At 50.8% G+C, this 18,652-nt stretch overlaps 1 protein-coding gene across 1 annotated transcript in view; it reads left to right on the top strand.

Annotated features, from left to right (window-relative positions):
* Window positions 1–6,291, top strand: part of LOC123748959 (platelet binding protein GspB-like) — a 138,235-nt gene extending 131,944 nt beyond the window's left edge. Inside the window, exon 4 of the mRNA XM_069326724.1 lies at window positions 6,088–6,291. Within this exon, the coding sequence (XP_069182825.1) occupies window positions 6,088–6,291 (204 nt within the window). The remainder of the gene's footprint in view (window positions 1–6,087) is intronic.
* Window positions 6,292–18,652: the final 12,361 nt, after the last annotated feature.

The raw sequence follows: 18,652 nt of genomic DNA, 5'->3' as shown, positions 1-18,652 counted from the left end.
ACCCAGTTCGGAAGCGACCTGCAACGGGTCCGCCACAAGAGTATCATGGAGGTGAAGGACCGGTGAAACATCGGGAACGAACTTACCCGCTATCTTGCGGATACGCTTCCAGATCTGGGCCAGAGGGGTTTCGGACGTAATTGTCGAGACATAAGATGCCCAACATTCACGTTTAGCCGTACGGATGGCCCTACGGGCCACCGCACTCGCTTTCCGAAAGAAAAGAAAAGAATCGGTCGTCTGCCTACGGCGGTGCTTCTTCCAGGCTGCACGCTTACAGCGGACAGCCCGAGCACAGTCCGCATTCCACCAGGGAACGCACTTCCGTGGACCCCGAGAGGAAGAGCGAGGAATAGAGCGGAGGGCAGCGTCGAAGACCGTGTCATGAAAAAGGAGGAGAGCGCGAGAGAGGGGCAGAAGGGAGAGGTCAGAGAGAGTAGCACTGAGGGAAAACAGGGTCCAGTCCGCCTTAGCAAACTGCCACCTAGGGAAAGAGAGGGAAGGGCGAAAAGAGAAAAAGGAAACAAGGATGGGGAAATGATCACTTCCATGGAGGTCATCAAGAACCTGCCATGTGAAATCTAAGTAAAGAGAAGAAGAGCAGAGAGAAAGATCAAGACAAGAAAGGGTGCGAGTTCGAGAGTCCAAATGAGTGGGCTCACCAGAATTCAGAAGAGACAGGGAAGAAGAGAGGAGAAACGGCTCAAGGAGGCGACCCCGGGTATTCGTCAGAACGTCACCCCAAAGAGAATGACGACAATTGAAGTCACCCAGCAGGAGCACAGGCTCCGGCAAGGAGTCTAGGAGGTGTTTCAAATCAGGAAGAGAGAGCGGGACACCCGGGGGGAGATAAATGGAACAAACTGTGTACCATTTCCCCACAAAGATACGAGCAGCAGAACAATGGAGAGGCGAAGGAAAAAGTAAAGGAACAAAGGGAACATCAGCCCGAATCAAGAGAGCAGAAGAATTAGAAGCCCCAGCAATGGCTGGGGGGGGGAGAGAAAGGAATAGCCACGAAAACGACCAGGACGAGCACCAAGCATCGGCTCCTGGAGACAGACACAAAGGGGCGAAAACCGCGAAACCAGAAGTTGGAGTTCGAGGAAATTGGCGTAATAACCTCGAACGTTCCATTGAAGAATGGACAACGACGAGAAGAGAAAGGACAAAAACAGAGAACAAGGAAGAAACAAAGGCGAAAGACCAACAGAGCACGTTAAAGAATATCAGGGTCGGGATCAGGGTCAGCAAAGTCAGGGTTAGGGGGCATGGGTAAACTGAGCAAAGACGGAGGGAAGGAAACGGGAGAACAGATCAGAGGTGGGCGGGCAGGGTCCGGAGGAGGAGGAGGAGGAGGAGACAACGGAGAGGAGCAGTCAAGGACAGCAGCAGGAAGAGGGGGAGTAGAAAGAGAGGAGCGCACCCCAGCAAGAGCAGCAACCGAAAGGGAAGCAGGGGCCAAAGAAACCTCCATAGCAGGAACAGGGGGCGCAAGCATTGAAACGGGAGTGGAAGGAGCAACAGAGCCAGAAGGAGGAGCTGAGGAAGAAAGCGAAGCCTTCTTACCCGCCGGGGAAGAGGAAGGAGAGGAGCCAGGCTTACGCTTCTGACTTAAAGAGACCGGTGTCCCAGCAACTACGTACCGGGCAACGGATTCCAGTGTCTCAACAGGAGAAGCCGAACGAGAGCACACACGACGGCCGTTAGGAGAGCGATGGACATCCGCCCGCACCGACAGGCGGCGGGGAGAGCCGATAGATGGAGGAAGAGGATGGGAAGGAGGATCGGAGGGGGACGAGGAAGGAGACACAGAAGACACGACAGACCGGGTAGAAGGAAGGGGAACCCCAGACAGAGGACCAGGAGGAGGATCCTTCGGGAGAGAACCCAAAGGGACAGAGGAGGGGGCAGTGGGCGCATCAGGGTCCAAGGCCTGGAAACGGTTGTGAGTCTGAGGAAGGCGGGAAGGACGAGGAGATGAAGAGCGCAACACGCGAGCATAAGAGATATTAGCATAAGGCGGGAGCCGGCGAACCTGGCGCCTCGCCTCAGGAAAAGATAAACGCTCCCGGTGCTTCAAGTTGAGGACGGCTGCCTCAAGCTTGTAATGGACACACGCACGGGAGAAGGTAGGATGGGCCTCACCGCAGTTGAGGCAACGAGCCTGGGGAGAAGCGCACTCCGACTTAGAGTGACCTTCGCCACCACACAAAGGACAGAGAGAGACAGTCCCGGAGCAGCGGAGGGCACCATGCCCAAACCTCCAGCACTTGTTGCAGAGCCGAGGAGAAGGAATGTACTCCTGGACAGAGCACCTGGCACCAGCAAGAATGACAGAGGGTGGAAGGGTCCTACCATCAAAGGTAATCTTCACAACCCGGAGGGGCTGACGGCGACTACCACGAGGGGGACGAGTAAACGTGTCCACCTGGAGAATAGAATGGCCCTGGGCAGCGAGGATATGTCGAATATCGTCGTGGCAGTCGCGTAGGTCCCGAACACCGGTCGCAACATGGGGCGGGAGCAAAATAGTGCCAACACTGGCATTCAACTGGACGTTCTTCGAGACCCGAACGGGGGTCTCGCCAAGGCAGGATAAGGCAGCCAAGCGGGAAGCAGCATCCTGAGAAGGAGCAGCAACGACACGCGTACCGAGACGAGTGGGGTTAAAAGTAATGGAGGCATCCACGGAATCAATGAGATGTCGATGAAGGGAGAAATCGTCAGGAGGCGCAGAATCAAGAGGGAGGAGATCAAAATATTTGGCCCACGAAGCGGGACCAAACAAGGCTTGATAGGTAGCAGAACTGGAAGGAATCGAGCGAGGGCGGCCGTGACGAGAACGGCGGTGAGAACCCCCAGAGAGAGAGGGGTTAAAAGGCGCAGTAGTAACAACGAGAGAAGGAGCCGCGCCAGGGGACGAGGTAGTCACCACTGGGGGCTTGGGGTTCGACCCAACCACAGAGGAGGGAGGGGAGCCAGGGGAAGGAGTCAGAGAGGCCAAAGGAGGAGCAAGGTCGGGGCCCAATGCAGCGGAGGCTACAGAGCCCGGTCTTCCAATACGGACCGACTCGGGGGCTTGGTCGCCCACCCCACGAGCCTGAAAAGGTAAGCCAGAAACAGCCGAAACAGGGGTTATCATCTTGACGAAATTACGAATTCACTCACGAATGTGCCCCCACACCCACCATGGAGCCACAATTAGAGGCAGGACACCCAACAAGAAGCTATCGCCGATCTTGTCGGGGCCTCCTAGGGGTGCGTCGTGAGTATACGCCCCACAAACGCCACCTTAAGAAACCGACAGTCCGTCGAGATCGGGTTCAGTGACGAAGTGGGGATTGACAATAAAAGGTTCCCCTCGCTCTCGACGTCGGGTACCGCAGTTCTACGGGTGCAAGAGTATGCCTCCTCAAGCACCCGGGCGTCAAAGTAGAAGAAGTCCAAGGGAAGAACCAGAACGAGCAAAAGGTCGGCAGGAAACGGCAAGCAGATAGGAGAAGAGGGGGGAGAAAAACGAAACAGAAGGAAAAGGAAAAGATGCCCAGCAGAATTGGAGAGGACGGCAGCAGGAGCACAAGGCTAGAAAAGGACAGAGGACTGTCCCAAGGAGCATCACACTCCGGCAGCCGCCCACTAAGCCCCCAGACGGCGACAACGAGCTGAGCGGGGAGGGGGAGGCCGGTGTGAAGCAAGCCCCTCCCATCCGGCTCCAGGCCGGTGTAAAGCAAGCCCCCCATCCGGCTCCAGGCCGGTGTGAAGCAAGCCCCTCCCATCCGGCTCCAGGCCGGTGTGAAGCAAGCCCCCCCATTCGGCTCCAGGCCGGTGTGAAGCAGGCCCCCCCGCCATCCGGCTCCAGGCCGGTGTGAAGCAGGCCCCCCCCCCGCCATCCGGCTCCAGGCCGGTGTGAAGCAAGCCCCCCCATCCGGCTCCAGGCCGGTGTGAAGCAGGCCCCCCCATCCGGCTCCAGGCCGGTGTGAAGCAGGCCCCCCATCCGGCTCCAGGCCGGTGTGAAGCAGGCCCCCCCATCCGGCTCCAGGCCGGTGTGAAGCAGGCCCCCCCATCCGGCTCCAGGCCGGTGTGAAGCAGGGCCCCCATCCGGCTCCAGGCCGGTGTGAAGCAGGGCCCCCCCGCCATCCGGCTCCAGGCCGGTGTGAAGCAAGGCCCCCCCATCCGGCTCCAAGCCGGTGTAAAGCAAGGCCCCCCATCCGGCTTCAGGCCGGTGTGAAGCAAGGCCCCCCCATCCGGCTCCAGGCCGGTGTGAAGCAAGGCCCCCCCATCCGGCTCCAGGCCGGTGTGAAGCAAGGCCCCCCCATCCGGCTCCAGGCCGGTGTGAAGCAAGGCCCCCCGATCCGGCTCCAGGCCGGTGTGAAGCAAGGCCCCCCCCATCCGGCTCCAGGCCGGTGTGAAGCAAGGCCCCCCCCCATCCGGCTCCAGGCCGGTGTGAAGCAAGGCCCCCCCCCATCCGGCTCCAGGCCGGTGTGAAGCAAGGCCCTCCCCCATCCGGCTCCAGGCCGGTGTGAAGCAAGGCCCCCTATCCGGCTCCAGGCCGGTGTGAAGCAGGGCCCCCATCCGGCTCCAGGCCGGTGTGAAGCAAGGCCCCCCCCATCCGGCTCCAGGCCGGTGTGAAGCAGGGCCCCCATCCGGCTCCAGGCCGGTGTGAAGCAAGGCCCGCCATCCGGCTCCAGGCTGGTGAATAGCAGGCCAAGGGAGGCACAGTCTTAGCATCTTCACTCACCTTAATAATAATAATATTACGGCCACGTTGGGCCAGTAACCGGTTCCTGCTGTTAATGTATCTTATAACCTCTTCGTCTTTATCCAACCTCAAGCCGGTGGCTGGTTTTCAAGAACTGTCTGAGGTAGGTAGTAGTGCCAAGAATACAGGGGGGGGGGGAATAAACACTACACCTTCACCAATATATATATATTTTATTAAATTATTTCTTCAAGTATTTACAAAGTGTCGCTTTCACTCAGGACACAATACATCGGAGGTGTTCATCAAATCCCCGATGAATCCATTTTCCAGGTACCCGTTGTCCACACTTTATGGCAAACACCGGCGAGTTCACCTTGTTCAACGTGAGCCAGTTCACACACCGTATCGTGACGATGTGTCAATACCCCCACATCTGCTCTCCAGAAACACTGGCAGAGGGTTTCAGCCACACGCTGACAGGGGTCTCAAACAATCACATACAGGAGTAGCTAACACCCTGGTAGAAGTCTCTAGCAGCTCGCTAACAGCACTTCTCTACAGACACACCACCGTCGTCGTGTAACTCTTCCTGGCAAATCCCGGGTCGGCCCATCCAAAACTGCAGAAACCAGCAGCTAACACACTGCTATAACCGACGGCGGCCACTTTGCCCTCTCACAGGACCAAGTCGAGAGTTTCTTGGACTGCCCAAGATGAACTGCCATCCTCAGTGCAATCGCCTCCTTACTTCACCTCTGTGAACATAAAACGTCATTAGCTAGACAGACAGTAGCTTAGGGTGACCCTAGGATAACACCCATCCCAGCCCGTCCCCATCCACAAGGGAACTGAAATTGTAATTGCAGCCACAACCTAGATGGCGTTGATCTCATTATGCCACCCACCAGAGGTCAGCCTCATCGACCTGACCGTCTAACTGAGGCAGGAAACCTGAGCCTTTCACCGATACCACACCACCACCAACAGATGGCGTCGTCTGCGTCGCACCCACTACCAGGGAGTTGGAGTGCAGACCCATAGATGGCGCTCAAGTCGCCACGCCATACTCCAGCGACGGTGCCCATACAGTAACAAATAATAATAAAAATAATAATAATTATAATAAACATAATAAAAATAAGAAATATTATTATTATTAATCTATTATTCTGGTAAAAGTACATACATACAAGAAGAGTTACAAACAGAATATTAACATAATATACATAATATATACATATACATAATATATACTAGTACATACTAATGCTCACAGTGTTTCCTGTAAGATGAAAAAAGAAAAGAATGACAATAATTACATGTTGAATGCAACAGCAGAAATCATTAATCATTACAAGGTAATGATTAATGATTAATTATAGGAAGACATAGTAGTAGCAGCTACAGGCCTCCATCAGTCTCAGGAGACTATGGAGTTGTGCTCTGGGTGTGGATCTGGAGTGACCTCTCCACAGCACAAGCCCGGGGTAGGTGGATACGAAGGAGAAGCTGTTACCCATGCAGCAGGCTGGGTAACAAAAATTACCCAACCTGTGTTATCTTGCATTGAGCAAGACATGAGTTGACATTTAGGGGGTAAGGTAGGTTACATGGAGTTTATTAGGTAGTACTTAGTTATCTTAAACTGGTTGAGAGACGTACAGTCTTTGACATGATTGGGAAGGTCATTCCACATTCTGGGTCCCTTGATTTGTAGAGCATTTCTAGTTTGATTAAGGCGTACTCTTGGAATATCAAATAGGTATTTGTTTCTGGTGTGGTGCCCATGGGTTCTGTTACAACCTTCTAGGAAGCTTTTAAGGTCAGGATTGGCATTACAGTTCAGAGTTTTATAAACTCTGCATATATATATATATATATATATATATATATATATATATATATATATATATATATATATATATATATATATATATATATATATATATATATATATATATACATATATACATATATACATATATATATACATGGGGGTGGTAGGAGAGGATAATATTAGTGTTCAGTGAGAAACCACAAGGTCTCCTCTGAATACTTTTTATTTTCTTCTCCGAGGCTATGGGTCCCCACATTGGCACCAGAGGTGGTACCCTCACAAACTATATACATATATATATATATATATATATATATATATATATATATATATATATATATATATATATATATATATATATATATATATATATATATATATATATATATATATTAGTATATTTTGGTAGCAGTCTTTCCTATAGACATATATTATTAAATATGACCGAAAAAGTAAGATTAATAATTCTAACACGAATTTTCTCAATCTTTCGTACATTTCGTTTCACTGTTGGAGGTAAATAAAAAATCAATTCTCCAAAATTCATTTTTATTTCTAGTCTGACGCGACACGAGCGCGTTTCGTAAAACTTATTACATTTTCAAAGACTTTAGTTCACAAATACACAACTGAATAGAACTTACGCATCTCCGATTTTATATCTACATTTGAGTGAGGTGGAAGGGGTGATGTGGCATTAACACAAGACAGAACAAGATGTGGTATTAATAGGGTATTAATTTCATCAACACAAGACAGAACAAGAGTATTAATAGGGTTTTAATTTCATCAACACAAGACAGAACACGAAACAATGGATATTGAATAGAAGTGTTTGTAGAAAGCCTATTGGTCCATATTTCTTGATGCTTCTATATTGGAGCGGAGTCTTGAGGTGGGTAGAATATAGTTGTGCAATAATTGGCTGTTGATTGCTGGTGTTGACTTCTTGATGTGTAGTGCCTCGCAAACGTCAAGCCGCCTGCTATCGCTGTAACTATCGATGATTTCTGTGTTGTTTACTAGGATTTCTCTGGCGATGGTTTGGTTGTGGGAAGAGATTATATGCTCCTTAATGGAGCCCTGTTGCTTATGCATCGTTAAACGCCTAGAAAGAGATGTTGTTGTCTTGCCTATATACTGGGTTTTTTGGAGCTTACAGTCCCCAAGAGGGCATTTGAAGGCATAGACGACGTTAGTCTCTTTTAAAGCGTTCTGTTTTGTGTCTGGAGAGTTTCTCATGAGTAGGCTGGCCGTTTTTCTGGTTTTATAGTAAATCGTCAGTTGTATCCTCTGATTTTTGTCTGTAGGGATAACGTTTCTATTAACAATATCTTTCAGGACCCTTTCCTCCGTTTTATGAGCTGTGGAAAAGAAGTTCCTGTAAAATAGTCTAATAGGGGGTATAGGTGTTGTGTTAGTTGTCTCTTCAGAGGTTGCATGGCTTTTCACTTTCCTTCTTATGATGTCTTCGACGAAACCATTGGAGAAGCTGTTATTGACTAGGACCTGCCTTACCCTACAGAGTTCTTCGTCGACTTGCTTCCATTCTGAGCTGTGGCTGAGAGCACGGTCGACATATGCGTTAACAATACTCCTCTTGTACCTGTCTGGGCAGTCGCTGTTGGCATTTAGGCACATTCCTATGTTTGTTTCCTTAGTGTAGACTGCAGTGTGGAAACCTCCGCCCTTTTCCATGACTGTTACATCTAGAAAGGGCAGCTTCCCATCCTTTTCCATCTCGTAAGTGAAACGCAGCACGGAACTCTGCTCAAATGCCTCCTTCAGCTCCTGCATATGTCTGGCATCAGGTACCTGTGTAAAAATGTCGTCAACATACCTGCAGTATATGGCAGGTTTCAAGTTCATGTCGACTAAGACTTTTTGCTCGATGGTACCCATGTAGAAGTTTGCAAACAGGACACCTAGGGGAGAACCCATGGCGACCCCATCTACTTGCTTATACATGTGCCCATCCGGGCTCAAGAAGGGTGCCTCTTTAGTACAAGCTTGGAGTAGTTTCCTCAGAATATTTTCTGGTATGTCAAGAGGAGTACAGGCTGGATCACGATACACTCTGTCGGCTATCATTCCGATTGTCTCGTCCACAGGTACGTTGGTAAACAGCGATTCTACGTCCAACGAGGCTCTTAACCCTGTGGCCCGTGTGCCCCGCAGTAAGTCAACAAATTCCTTTGGAGACTTCAGGCTGAAGGCGCAAGGAACATAAGGAGTCAGCAGGCCGTTGAGTCGCTTCGCCAGTCTGTACGTGGGTGTGGGTATCTGGCTAATGATTGGCCAAAGTGGGTTTCCAGGCTTGTGCGTCTTGACATTTCCATACGCATATCCAGGTTTATATTCCCCAATGATCTTTTGCAGGTGGAGTCCGGATTTCTTGGCGTTCACAGTTTCGATCAGTTTGTTGACCTTTGCTTTTAATTCGGCTGTAGTGTCCTTCGTTACCCTTTGGAACTTAGTTTGGTCAGAGAGTATGATGTTCATTTTCGCCAGATATTCGTCTTTTTTAAGAATGACATATATTGGCGACTTGTCACCTCTCCTGACAACTATCTCCTTGTTCTCACGAAGGCTTTTAGCTGCCGCTTTAAGCTCGGGGGACAGTATGGTGCTTCTGTAGTTGCCTCGATTCTTTCCTCCTTCTGCAATAAGTTCTGCTTGTAAGGTATCTTTGGTAGTGACCTTCTTTTGTGTCTCGAGGTCGAATATGTCGTCCAACAGAATTTCCAACTCTACTTTCCGGGCCATCTCACTCGGTCTGGACATAACATGACAGTTTATGCCCAGATTTAGGAGAGTGACTTGGTCCTCAGTGAGGTTAATTCCTGCAAGGTTCAGGAAGCCATCTCTTGGTCGTGGAATTGCCATAGGTCCTCCATATAATGTTGTTAGTTTCTTGATAATCCTTGTTTCAGTGCTGAGGTGATGTTGGTCTGTGAGGATGTCGAGGTGTTGTTCAATGCGGGTACGGATACTATCGTCGATGTTGCTATTTCTCCATGCTACTTCATGCTACAAACGAGTGGAGAAATCGTGAACAATGTCTTTAGTATATCGCCATCCATGTATTTAAAAGCAATTCTGAAGATAGAAAGCGTGGCATAGGCTCCTTGCACAATATTCTTTATGTGGTCCTCAGGTGATAGTTTTCTATCTAGAACCACCCCTCGTAGGGGGCCTCGTAGCCTGGTGGATAGCGTGCAGGACTCGTAATTCTGTGGCGCGGGTTCGATTCCCGCACGAGGCACAAACAAATGGGCAAAGTTTCTTTCACCCTGAATGCCCCTGTTACCTAGCAGTAAATAGGTACCTGGGAGTTAGTCAGCTGTCACGGGCTGCTTCCTGGGGTGTGTGTGGTGTGGGGAAAAAAAAAGAAAAGAAAAAAATGTAGTTAGTAAACAGTTGATTGACAGTTGAGAGGCGGGCCGAAAGAGCAAAGCTCAACCCCCGCAAAACACAACTAGGTGAACACATACATACATACCCATATACATATACACAACTATACACATATACACATACATACTCAATTTTTCAATTATGGGGGAAGGATATCTGGTCAGTATTTCATCTGGTAATTATGTACTGTGGGGCGGGGTTTTCATCTAGTGAATCGAGGCTCTTGGGCCACCAGCTGTGGGAGCGGGGCGTCTCATCTTGGGCCACCAGCTGTGGGAGCGGGGCGTCTCATCTTGGGCCACCAGCTGTGGGAGCGGGGCGTCTCATCTTGGGCCACCAGCTGTGGGAGCGGGGCGTCTCATCTTGGAGTAATCTTTCAAACATTGGGTCCTCTAACATTTCGATGATGTTCCACACCCTGTTGGCTTGGTGCTGCAGTCTGATGTTTAGTGGCTGTATGTTCAGGAGTTCATGGAGCTCCTGGATTGTCTGATCATAAGGTGGACGGTGTTTTGCTGCTCTCCTTAGCGCCTTATTTTGCACTGCCTGCAGTTTCTGCATGTTAGTTTTCTTTATGGTGTGTAGTGGTATTAGGGGATACTCTAGACTCGGCCGAACTAGAGCCTTATATAGGTGGATCTGAATGTTAGTACTGAGGCTTCGGAATCTTCTCAGTTTTCCTAAGGCTGCTTTGGTCAAGTCGGTCCCTTACATGAATTTGTATCCCTGTTCTATTGATCATAAGTCCCAGTATTCTGCCTACCTCCGCATATTGGATCGGATGGTTGTCAAGGATGATGGGGTCCGGGTTTCTTTTCGCAATATGTATTATCTGAAACTTTTGTTTGTTGGTGCTAATTTTCCACTGCTTCTCAAAGTTGTTTACGAGTTCAATTGCCGCCTTGGTCTTGTCGGCTAGTAGCGGCTTTGATGGTCCCGGTTGGCAAATTATTTGGGTGACATCGTCAGCGTATGTGATGTATTCTACATGTTGGGGTTGGGGTAGGTCAGCTGTATATATGTTGAATAGAGTGGGGGAGAGGCAGCTTCCTTGTGGTACTCCACTTTTCAGTTCTATTACGTCACCCAAGTAGCTGCCGACATTAAGCCTAGCAGTTCTATTGTCTATAAAGCTGCAGAGAGCAGCAGTAAATCTCTCAGGAAGTCCTAGTTCAGATATCTTATATTTTAGGCCTGTGTGCCACACTTTGTCGAAGGCTTTCGAAACGTCTCTAAGCACTATATTACACTGATCTTTTTTGTACACTGCGTTAGCTATATGCTGGTAGATCAGGGCTATAGCTGTATGGGCCCCTCTGTGGTGTCTAAACCCATGCTGCCTGGTGTTATACTTCCCTTCCTCCTCCATGTACTTCACAAGTCTCTGATTGATAATTTTTTCTAATATTTTACCTGGTACTTCGAGGAGGGAAATTGGCCTGTAGTTTTCAGTTTGGGTTGGGGGTTTACCTGGCTTGGGGATTAATCTTATTGTGGCATTCTTGAAGTATGTGGGGAATAGTCCAGATGCAAGAGCTGCATTTAAGATACATGTGTATTGATGGAGTGCAATCACTGGTAGGTTGGATAATACCATCTTATTTATTTTGCTGTTGCCCGGCGCCTTGTTCTTGAAACCCATAATTGTTTTATGGACCTCTGCAATAGTTATGTGTTTCATAAGGTGGCAGTCATCGCGTATGTTGTTAAGGTCTATTGTTTGCGTCGGGAGTAGTGCTGCAGCTCTGTTACCGACTTGAGTTGTAATTTCCCTTTCATTAATTGGGCAAAAATTTAAATTTTCTTCCGGGTTTATCCTGAATATTTTTTCCCAGAACTTCCTGAATTCCTGCTCTTGTTCTCTCTCCTCATAGTTTATTTCCTGAGGCGTCTATGATGTAGGGTGTTTCCTCAGAAGAGCTTCCCATCAGGGTCTTTACTTTTTCCCAGAACTTTCCCGGGTTTCTGTAGTCAACTTGGATTTTGCTTATTAGGTCATCCCATTGTTTGGTGTACTCTGTTTTGCATAGATCTTGCAGCTCATCTTGAAGTTCCCTTTGTAGTCTTTTGCGCTCATCCGTCCACCCGTGTTGTGTTATGAGTTGTAGAAGGTTGTTATATCTGGTTTGCAGCGTCCTGAGCGCCTCAGTGGATGGGGAGTGTGGGAGCGTTATGTGGTGAGCTACGGGAATGTGATCAATCATGCATTTTTCTATGGTGCTAATCCATGTATTTAACTCAGCGTTTATACATGATGTTTCCTTTCCACTAAAATTTGTGACACTGATTTCCTGTGCACTGCTTTTGAACGCTTCCCAGTCAGTTTTAGTGTATTGAAGTCTTGGTGGTGAGGGTTTCTGAATAGGGTTAGTTGATAGCGTCATTATTATTGGTAGGTGGTCGCTTGTGCTCACAGGGGCCCTTTCTATGTGGGTGTTTAGGAAGTGGTGGTTGTTGGACAGTATTATGTCTGGTTTACCACTGTGGCCTTGTCTGACGTAAGTTGGGAAGTCTGGGCCCAGGTGGGTTAGATTTCCGTTCCTTATCATATTGTGGATGGCTTCTCCTGCTTGGTTGTTCCTTCCGTGTCCCAGTGTTCTGCGCTTGGCGTTCAGATCACCCAGAAAGTAGGCAGGTCTGTTCCTTCTGGTGAGTTTCATAATGTCGGCAAGGGGAAGGTAAGGACGTCTTGGTGGTTGGTAGCATGTTCCTATGAAGATTATACCTTTCGTAGTTTGGAGTTCAATTGCCAGGAAATTTTCCTGAAAGTTATCTAGAATTTTGTGAGGAATATTTCTTTTAACGGCAATTGCCGCTCCATCGTTGGCCTGGTCAGCTCTGTTGACCTGGTCAGTTTTGTAATTGAAGATCTTGATCTTCTCGCTGTTCTTTTTTCCATGGCTGTTAATGAGTATTATATCAGGGTCTATTTCTCTGTACAAGTTGCTGAGTTCCAATGCTCTGTGCGGAGTCCAGCATAGAACATTGTGTTGAATTATTGTTAATGACTGGATGGCTATGTTGAATCTGATGGGTTTCTTCCACCTTGTGGATTGTTTGGGATCGGTCCATAACCATTGCTCATTGCATTAAAGTCCTCGCTGCTTATCTGTTGAATGGTTATGGGGTTTGGGTTTTGGTGAAAAGTACCCGACATTATCTGGCCGTACACGTCACTCGTAGTGACACCGGGAATGATGTGTTGGAATTTTATGTGCTGAGTTTATATTTGCTCTCGGAGGGTCTTGAGGGGTAACTGAGTGGGTTGCTTTTCTCGAGAAGAAATTGATTTTATTTGGGACCTCTACTGAGGCTTGGGTGACTGGGTGTGAGTGTGCAACATTTTGTGTGGGTGTGCGGGGAACAGTGAGAGCCGTTGTGGGTCCCTGGTCCTGTGTACCTTGTATGTTTTGTTGTTTATGTGTGGCCCGTCTCCGGGGGTCCTGAGTGGTAGTTACTGGTGTTGTATCATCTTCCTCTGGCTTGTTGGTGGTTGCTGGGGGTCGTGGGTGCTGCCACTTGTTGGTGGTTGCTGGGGTCGTGGGTGCTGCCACTTGTTGGTGGTTGCTGGGGTCGTGGGTGCTGCCACTTGTTGGGAGTTAGTCACAGTTGAGGTAGTGCTGGCTACATTGCTGTCCACCAGGGCGTTTATAATATTAGTGGAGGAGGGAGTGTCTGGGAATTCCATCAATGGGAGACTATTCCTCTTGTACATTTCTTTAATTACGGGTTCAATTGACCCTGGATTTGCTATGTTTTCTAAATGAGCAAAGATCATACTGCTCAGGATCTTTGTGGGTCGGTCACCATTTACCTGTGAGGTCATGTTTGTTGGAGTGTGTGGGGTGGTGTTTGTTGGAGTGTGTGGGGTGGTGTTTGTTGGAGTGTGTGGGGTGGTGTTTGTTGGAGTGTGTGGGGTGGTGTTTGTTGGAGTGTGTGGGGTAGTGTTTGTTGGAGTGTGTGAGGTGGTGTTTGTTGGAGTGTGTGGGGTGGTGTTTGTTGGAGTGTGTGGGGTAGTGTTTGTTGGAGTGTGTGGGGTAGTGTTTGTTGGAGTGTGTGGGGTAGTGTTTGGTGGAGTGTGGTGGGTGGTGTTTGTTGGAGTGTGTGAGGTCATGTTTGTTGGAGTGTGTGGGGTGGTGTTTGTTGGAGTGTGTGGGGTGGTGTTTGTTGGAGTGTGTGGGGTAGTGTTTGTTGGAGTGTGTGGGGTAGTGTTTGGTGGAGTGTGGTGGGTGGTGTTTGTTGGAGTGTGTGGGGTAGTGTTTGTTGGAGTGTGTGGGGTGGTGTTTGTTGGAGTGTGTGGGGTAGTGTTTGGTGGAGTGTGGTGGGTGGTGTTTGTTGGAGTGTGTGGGGTAGTGTTTGGTGGAGTGTGGTGGGTGGTGTTTGTTGGAGTGTGTGGGGTGGTGTTTGTTGGAGTGTGTGAGGTCATGTTTGATGGAGTGTGTGGGGTGGTGTTTGGTGGAGTGTGTGGGGTAGTGTTTGTTGGAGTGTGTGGGGTGGTGTTTGTTGGAGTGTGTGGGGTGGTGTTTGGTGGAGTGTGTGGGGTGGTGTTTGTTGGAGTGTGTGGGGTGGTGTTTGTTGGAGTGTGTGGGGTGGTGTTTGTTGGAGTGTGTGGGGTAGTGTTTGTTGGAGTGTGTGGGGTAGTGTTTGTTGGAGTGTGTGGGGTGGTGTTTGTTGGAGTGTGTGGGGTGGTGTTTGTTGGAGTGTGTGGGGTAGTGTTTGTTGGAGTGTGTGGGGTGGTGTTTGTTGGAGTGTGTGGGGTAGTGTTTGTTGGAGTGTGTGGGGTGGTGTTTGTTGGAGTGTGTGGGGTAGTGTTTGTTGGAGTGTGTGGGGTGGTGTTTGTTGGAGTGTGTGGGGTAGTGTTTGTTGGAGTGTGTGGGGTGGTGTTTGTTGGAGTGTGTGGGGTGGTGTTTGTTGGAGTGTGTGGGGTGGTGTTTGTTGGAGTGTGTGAGGTCGTGTTTGTTGGAGTGTAGTGGGTAGTGTTTGGTGGAGTGTGTGTGGTAGTGTTTGCTGGAGTGTGTGAGGTCGTGTTTGTTGGAGTGTGTGGGGTGGTGTTTGGTGGAGTGTGTGGGGTGGTGTTTGTTGGAGTGTGTGGGGTGGTGTTTGTTGGAGTGTGTGGGGTGGTGTTTGGTGGAGTGTGTGGGGTAGTGTTTGTTGGAGTGTGTGGGGTAGTGTTTGTTGGAGTGTGTGGGGTGGTGTTTGTTGGAGTGTGTGGGGTGGTGTTTGTTGGAGTGTGTGAGGTCGTGTTTGTTGGAGTGTGTGGGGTAGTGTTTGGTGGATTATGTGATACCTTGTTTGACCAAGCACTGGTGGTAGTTATACCTACATAGGTATAATTGGCCATTGCTGTCTTTCTGGCTGTGGCTTCGGACCTTTTTTGTTTTAGGATGACCTTCCTAGTGGGACATATTAATGCCAGCGTGCGGTGGGGGACCTTCACAGTTGAGACATTTGGTGTTTGATTTATTCTTGCAGTCCCTGTATGTGTGTCCCTGCCCGGCACAGTCTGAACAGTCCCTGTATGTGTGTCCCTGCCCGGCACAGTCTGAACAGTCCCTGTATGTGTGTCCCTGCCCGGCACAGTCTGAACAGTCCCTGTATGTGTGTCCCTGCCCGGCACAGTCTGAACAGTCCCTGTATGTGTGTCCCTGCCCGGCACATTCTGAACAGTCCCTGTATGTGTGTCCCTGCCCGGCACGTTCTGAACAGTCCCTGTATGTGTGTCCCTGCCCGGCACGTTCTGAACAGTCCCTGTATGTGTGTCCCTGCCCGGCACGCTCTGAACAGTCCCTGTATGTGTGTCCCTGCCCAGCACGTTCTGAACAGTCCCTGTATGTGTGTCCCTGCCCGGCACGCTCTGAACAGTCCCTGTATGTGTGTCCCTGCCCGGCACGCTCTGAACAGTCCCTGTATGTGTGTCCCTGCCCGGCACAGTCTGAACAGTCCCTGTATGTGTGTCCCTGCCCGGCACAGTCTGAACAGTCCCTGTATGTGTGTCCCTGCCCGGCACAGTCTGAACAGTCCCTGTATGTGTGTCCCTGCCCGGCACATTCTGAACAGTCCCTGTATGTGTGTCCCTGCCCGGCACGTTCTGAACAGTCCCTGTATGTGTGTCCCTGCCCGGCACGTTCTGAACAGTCCCTGTATGTGTGTCCCTGCCCGGCACGCTCTGAACAGTCCCTGTATGTGTGTCCCTGCCCAGCACGTTCTGAACAGTCCCTGTATGTGTGTCCCTGCCCGGCACATTCTGAACAGTCCCTGTATGTGTGTCCCTGCCCGGCACGTTCTGAACAGTCCCTGTATGTGTGTCCCTGCCCGGCACGTTCTGAACAGTCCCTGTATGTGTGTCCCTGCCCAGCACGTTCTGAACAGTCCCTGTATGTGTGTCCCTGCCCGGCACATTCTGAACAGTCCCTGTATGTGTGTCCCTGCCCGGCACATTCTGAACAGTCCCTGTATGTGTGTCCCTGCCCGGCACGTTCTGAACAGTCCCTGTATGTGTGTCCCTGCCCGGCACATTCTGAACAGTCCCTGTATGTGTGTCCCTGCCCGGCACGTTCTGAACAGTCCCTGTATGTGTGTCCCTGCCCGGCACGTTCTGAACAGTCCCTGTATGTGTGTCCCTGCCCGGCACGTTCTGAACAGTCCCTGTATGTGTGTCCCTGCCCGGCACGTTCTGAACAGTCCCTGTATGTGTGTCCCTGCCCGGCACGTTCTGAACAGTCCCTGTATGTGTGTCCCTGCCCGGCACATTCTGAACAGTCCCTGTATGTGTGTCCCTGCCCGGCACGTTCTGAACAGTCCCTGTATGTGTGTCCCTGCCCGGCACATTCTGAACAGTCCCTGTATGTGTGTCCCTGCCCGGCACGTTCTGAACAGTCCCTCTATGTGTGTCCCTGCCCGGCACATTCTGAACAGTCCCTGTATGTGTGTCCCTGCCCGGCACATTCTGAACAGTCCCTGTATGTGTGTCCCTGCCCGGCACATTCTGAACAGTCCCTGTATGTGTGTCCCTGCCCGGCACATTCTGAACAGTCCCTGTATGTGTGTCCCTGCCCGGCACGTTCTGAACAGTCCCTGTATGTGTGTCCCTGCCCGGCACGCTCTGAACAGTCCCTGTATGTGTGTCCCTGCCCGGCACGCTCTGAACAGTCCCTGTATGTGTGTCCCTGCCCAGCACGTTCTGAACAGTCCCTGTATGTGTGTCCCTGCCCAGCACGTTCTGAACAGTCCCTGTATGTGTGTCCCTGCCCAGCACGCTCTGAACAGTCCCTGTATGTGTGTCCCTGCCCGGCACGCTCTGAACAGTCCCTGTATGTGTGTCCCTGCCCGGCACGCTCTGAACAGTCCCTGTATGTGTGTCCCTGCCCGGCACAGTCTGAACAGTCCCTGTATGTGTGTCCCTGCCCGGCACATTCTGAACAGTCCCTGTATGTGTGTCCCTGCCTGGCACGCTCTGAACAGTCCCTGTATGTGTGTCCCTGCCCGGCACGCTCTGAACAGTCCCTGTATGTGTGTCCCTGCCCGGCACGCTCTGAACAGTCCCTGTATGTGTGTCCCTGCCCAGCACGTTCTGAACAGTCCCTGTATGTGTGTCCCTGCCCAGCACGTTCTGAACAGTCCCTGTATGTGTGTCCCTGCCCGGCACGTTCTGAACAGTCCCTGTATGTGTGTCCCTGCCCGGCACGTTCTGAACAGTCCCTGTATGTGTGTCCCTGCCCAGCACATTCTGAACAGTCCCTGTATGTGTGTCCCTGCCCAGCACATTCTGAACAGTCCCTGTATGTGTGTCCCTGCCCAGCACATTCTGAACAGTCCCTGTATGTGTGTCCCTGCCCAGCACGCTCTGAACAGTCCCTGTATGTGTGTCCCTGCCCAGCACGTTCTGAACAGTCCCTGTATGTGTGTCCCTGCCCGGCACGTTCTGAACAGTCCCTGTATGTGTGTCCCTGCCCGGCACGCTCTGAACAGTCCCTGTATGTGTGTCCCTGCCCGGCACGCTCTGAACAGTCCCTGTATGTGTGTCCCTGCCCGGCACGCTCTGAACAGTCCCTGTATGTGTGTCCCTGCCCGGCACGCTCTGAACAGTCCCTGTATGTGTGTCCCTGCCCGGCACGCTCTGAACAGTCCCTGTATGTGTGTCCCTGCCCGGCACGTTCTGAACAGTCCCTGTATGTGTGTCCCTGCCCGGCACGTTCTGAACAGTCCTTTTATGTGTGTCCCTGCCCGGCACGCTCTGAACAGTCCCTGTATGTGTGTCCCTGCCCGGCACAGTCTGAACAGTCCCTGTATGTGTGTCCCTGCCCGGCACGTTCTGAACAGTCTCTGTATGTGTGTCCCTGCCCGGCACGTTCTGAACAGTCTCTGTATGTGTGTCCCTGCCCGGCACAGTCTGAACAGTCCCTGTATGTGTGTCCCTGCCCGGCACAGTCTGAACAGTCCCTGTATGTGTGTCCCTGCCCGGCACATTCTGAACAGTCCCTGTATGTGTGTCCCTGCCCAGCACGTTCTGAACAGTCCCTGTATGTGTGTCCCTGCCCAGCACGCTCTGAACAGTCCCTGTATGTGTGTCCCTGCCCGGCACATTCTGAACAGTCCCTGTATGTGTGTCCCTGCCCAGCACGTTCTGAACAGTCCCTGTATGTGTGTCCCTGCCCAGCACGCTCTGAACAGTCCCTGTATGTGTGTCCCTGCCC

The sequence above is a fragment of the Procambarus clarkii genome, chromosome 18 (assembly GCF_040958095.1).
Source record: "Procambarus clarkii isolate CNS0578487 chromosome 18, FALCON_Pclarkii_2.0, whole genome shotgun sequence".
In the NCBI taxonomy this organism is placed as follows: domain Eukaryota; kingdom Metazoa; phylum Arthropoda; class Malacostraca; order Decapoda; family Cambaridae; genus Procambarus; species Procambarus clarkii.
This window is presented reverse-complemented; position numbering and strand designations above follow the sequence as displayed.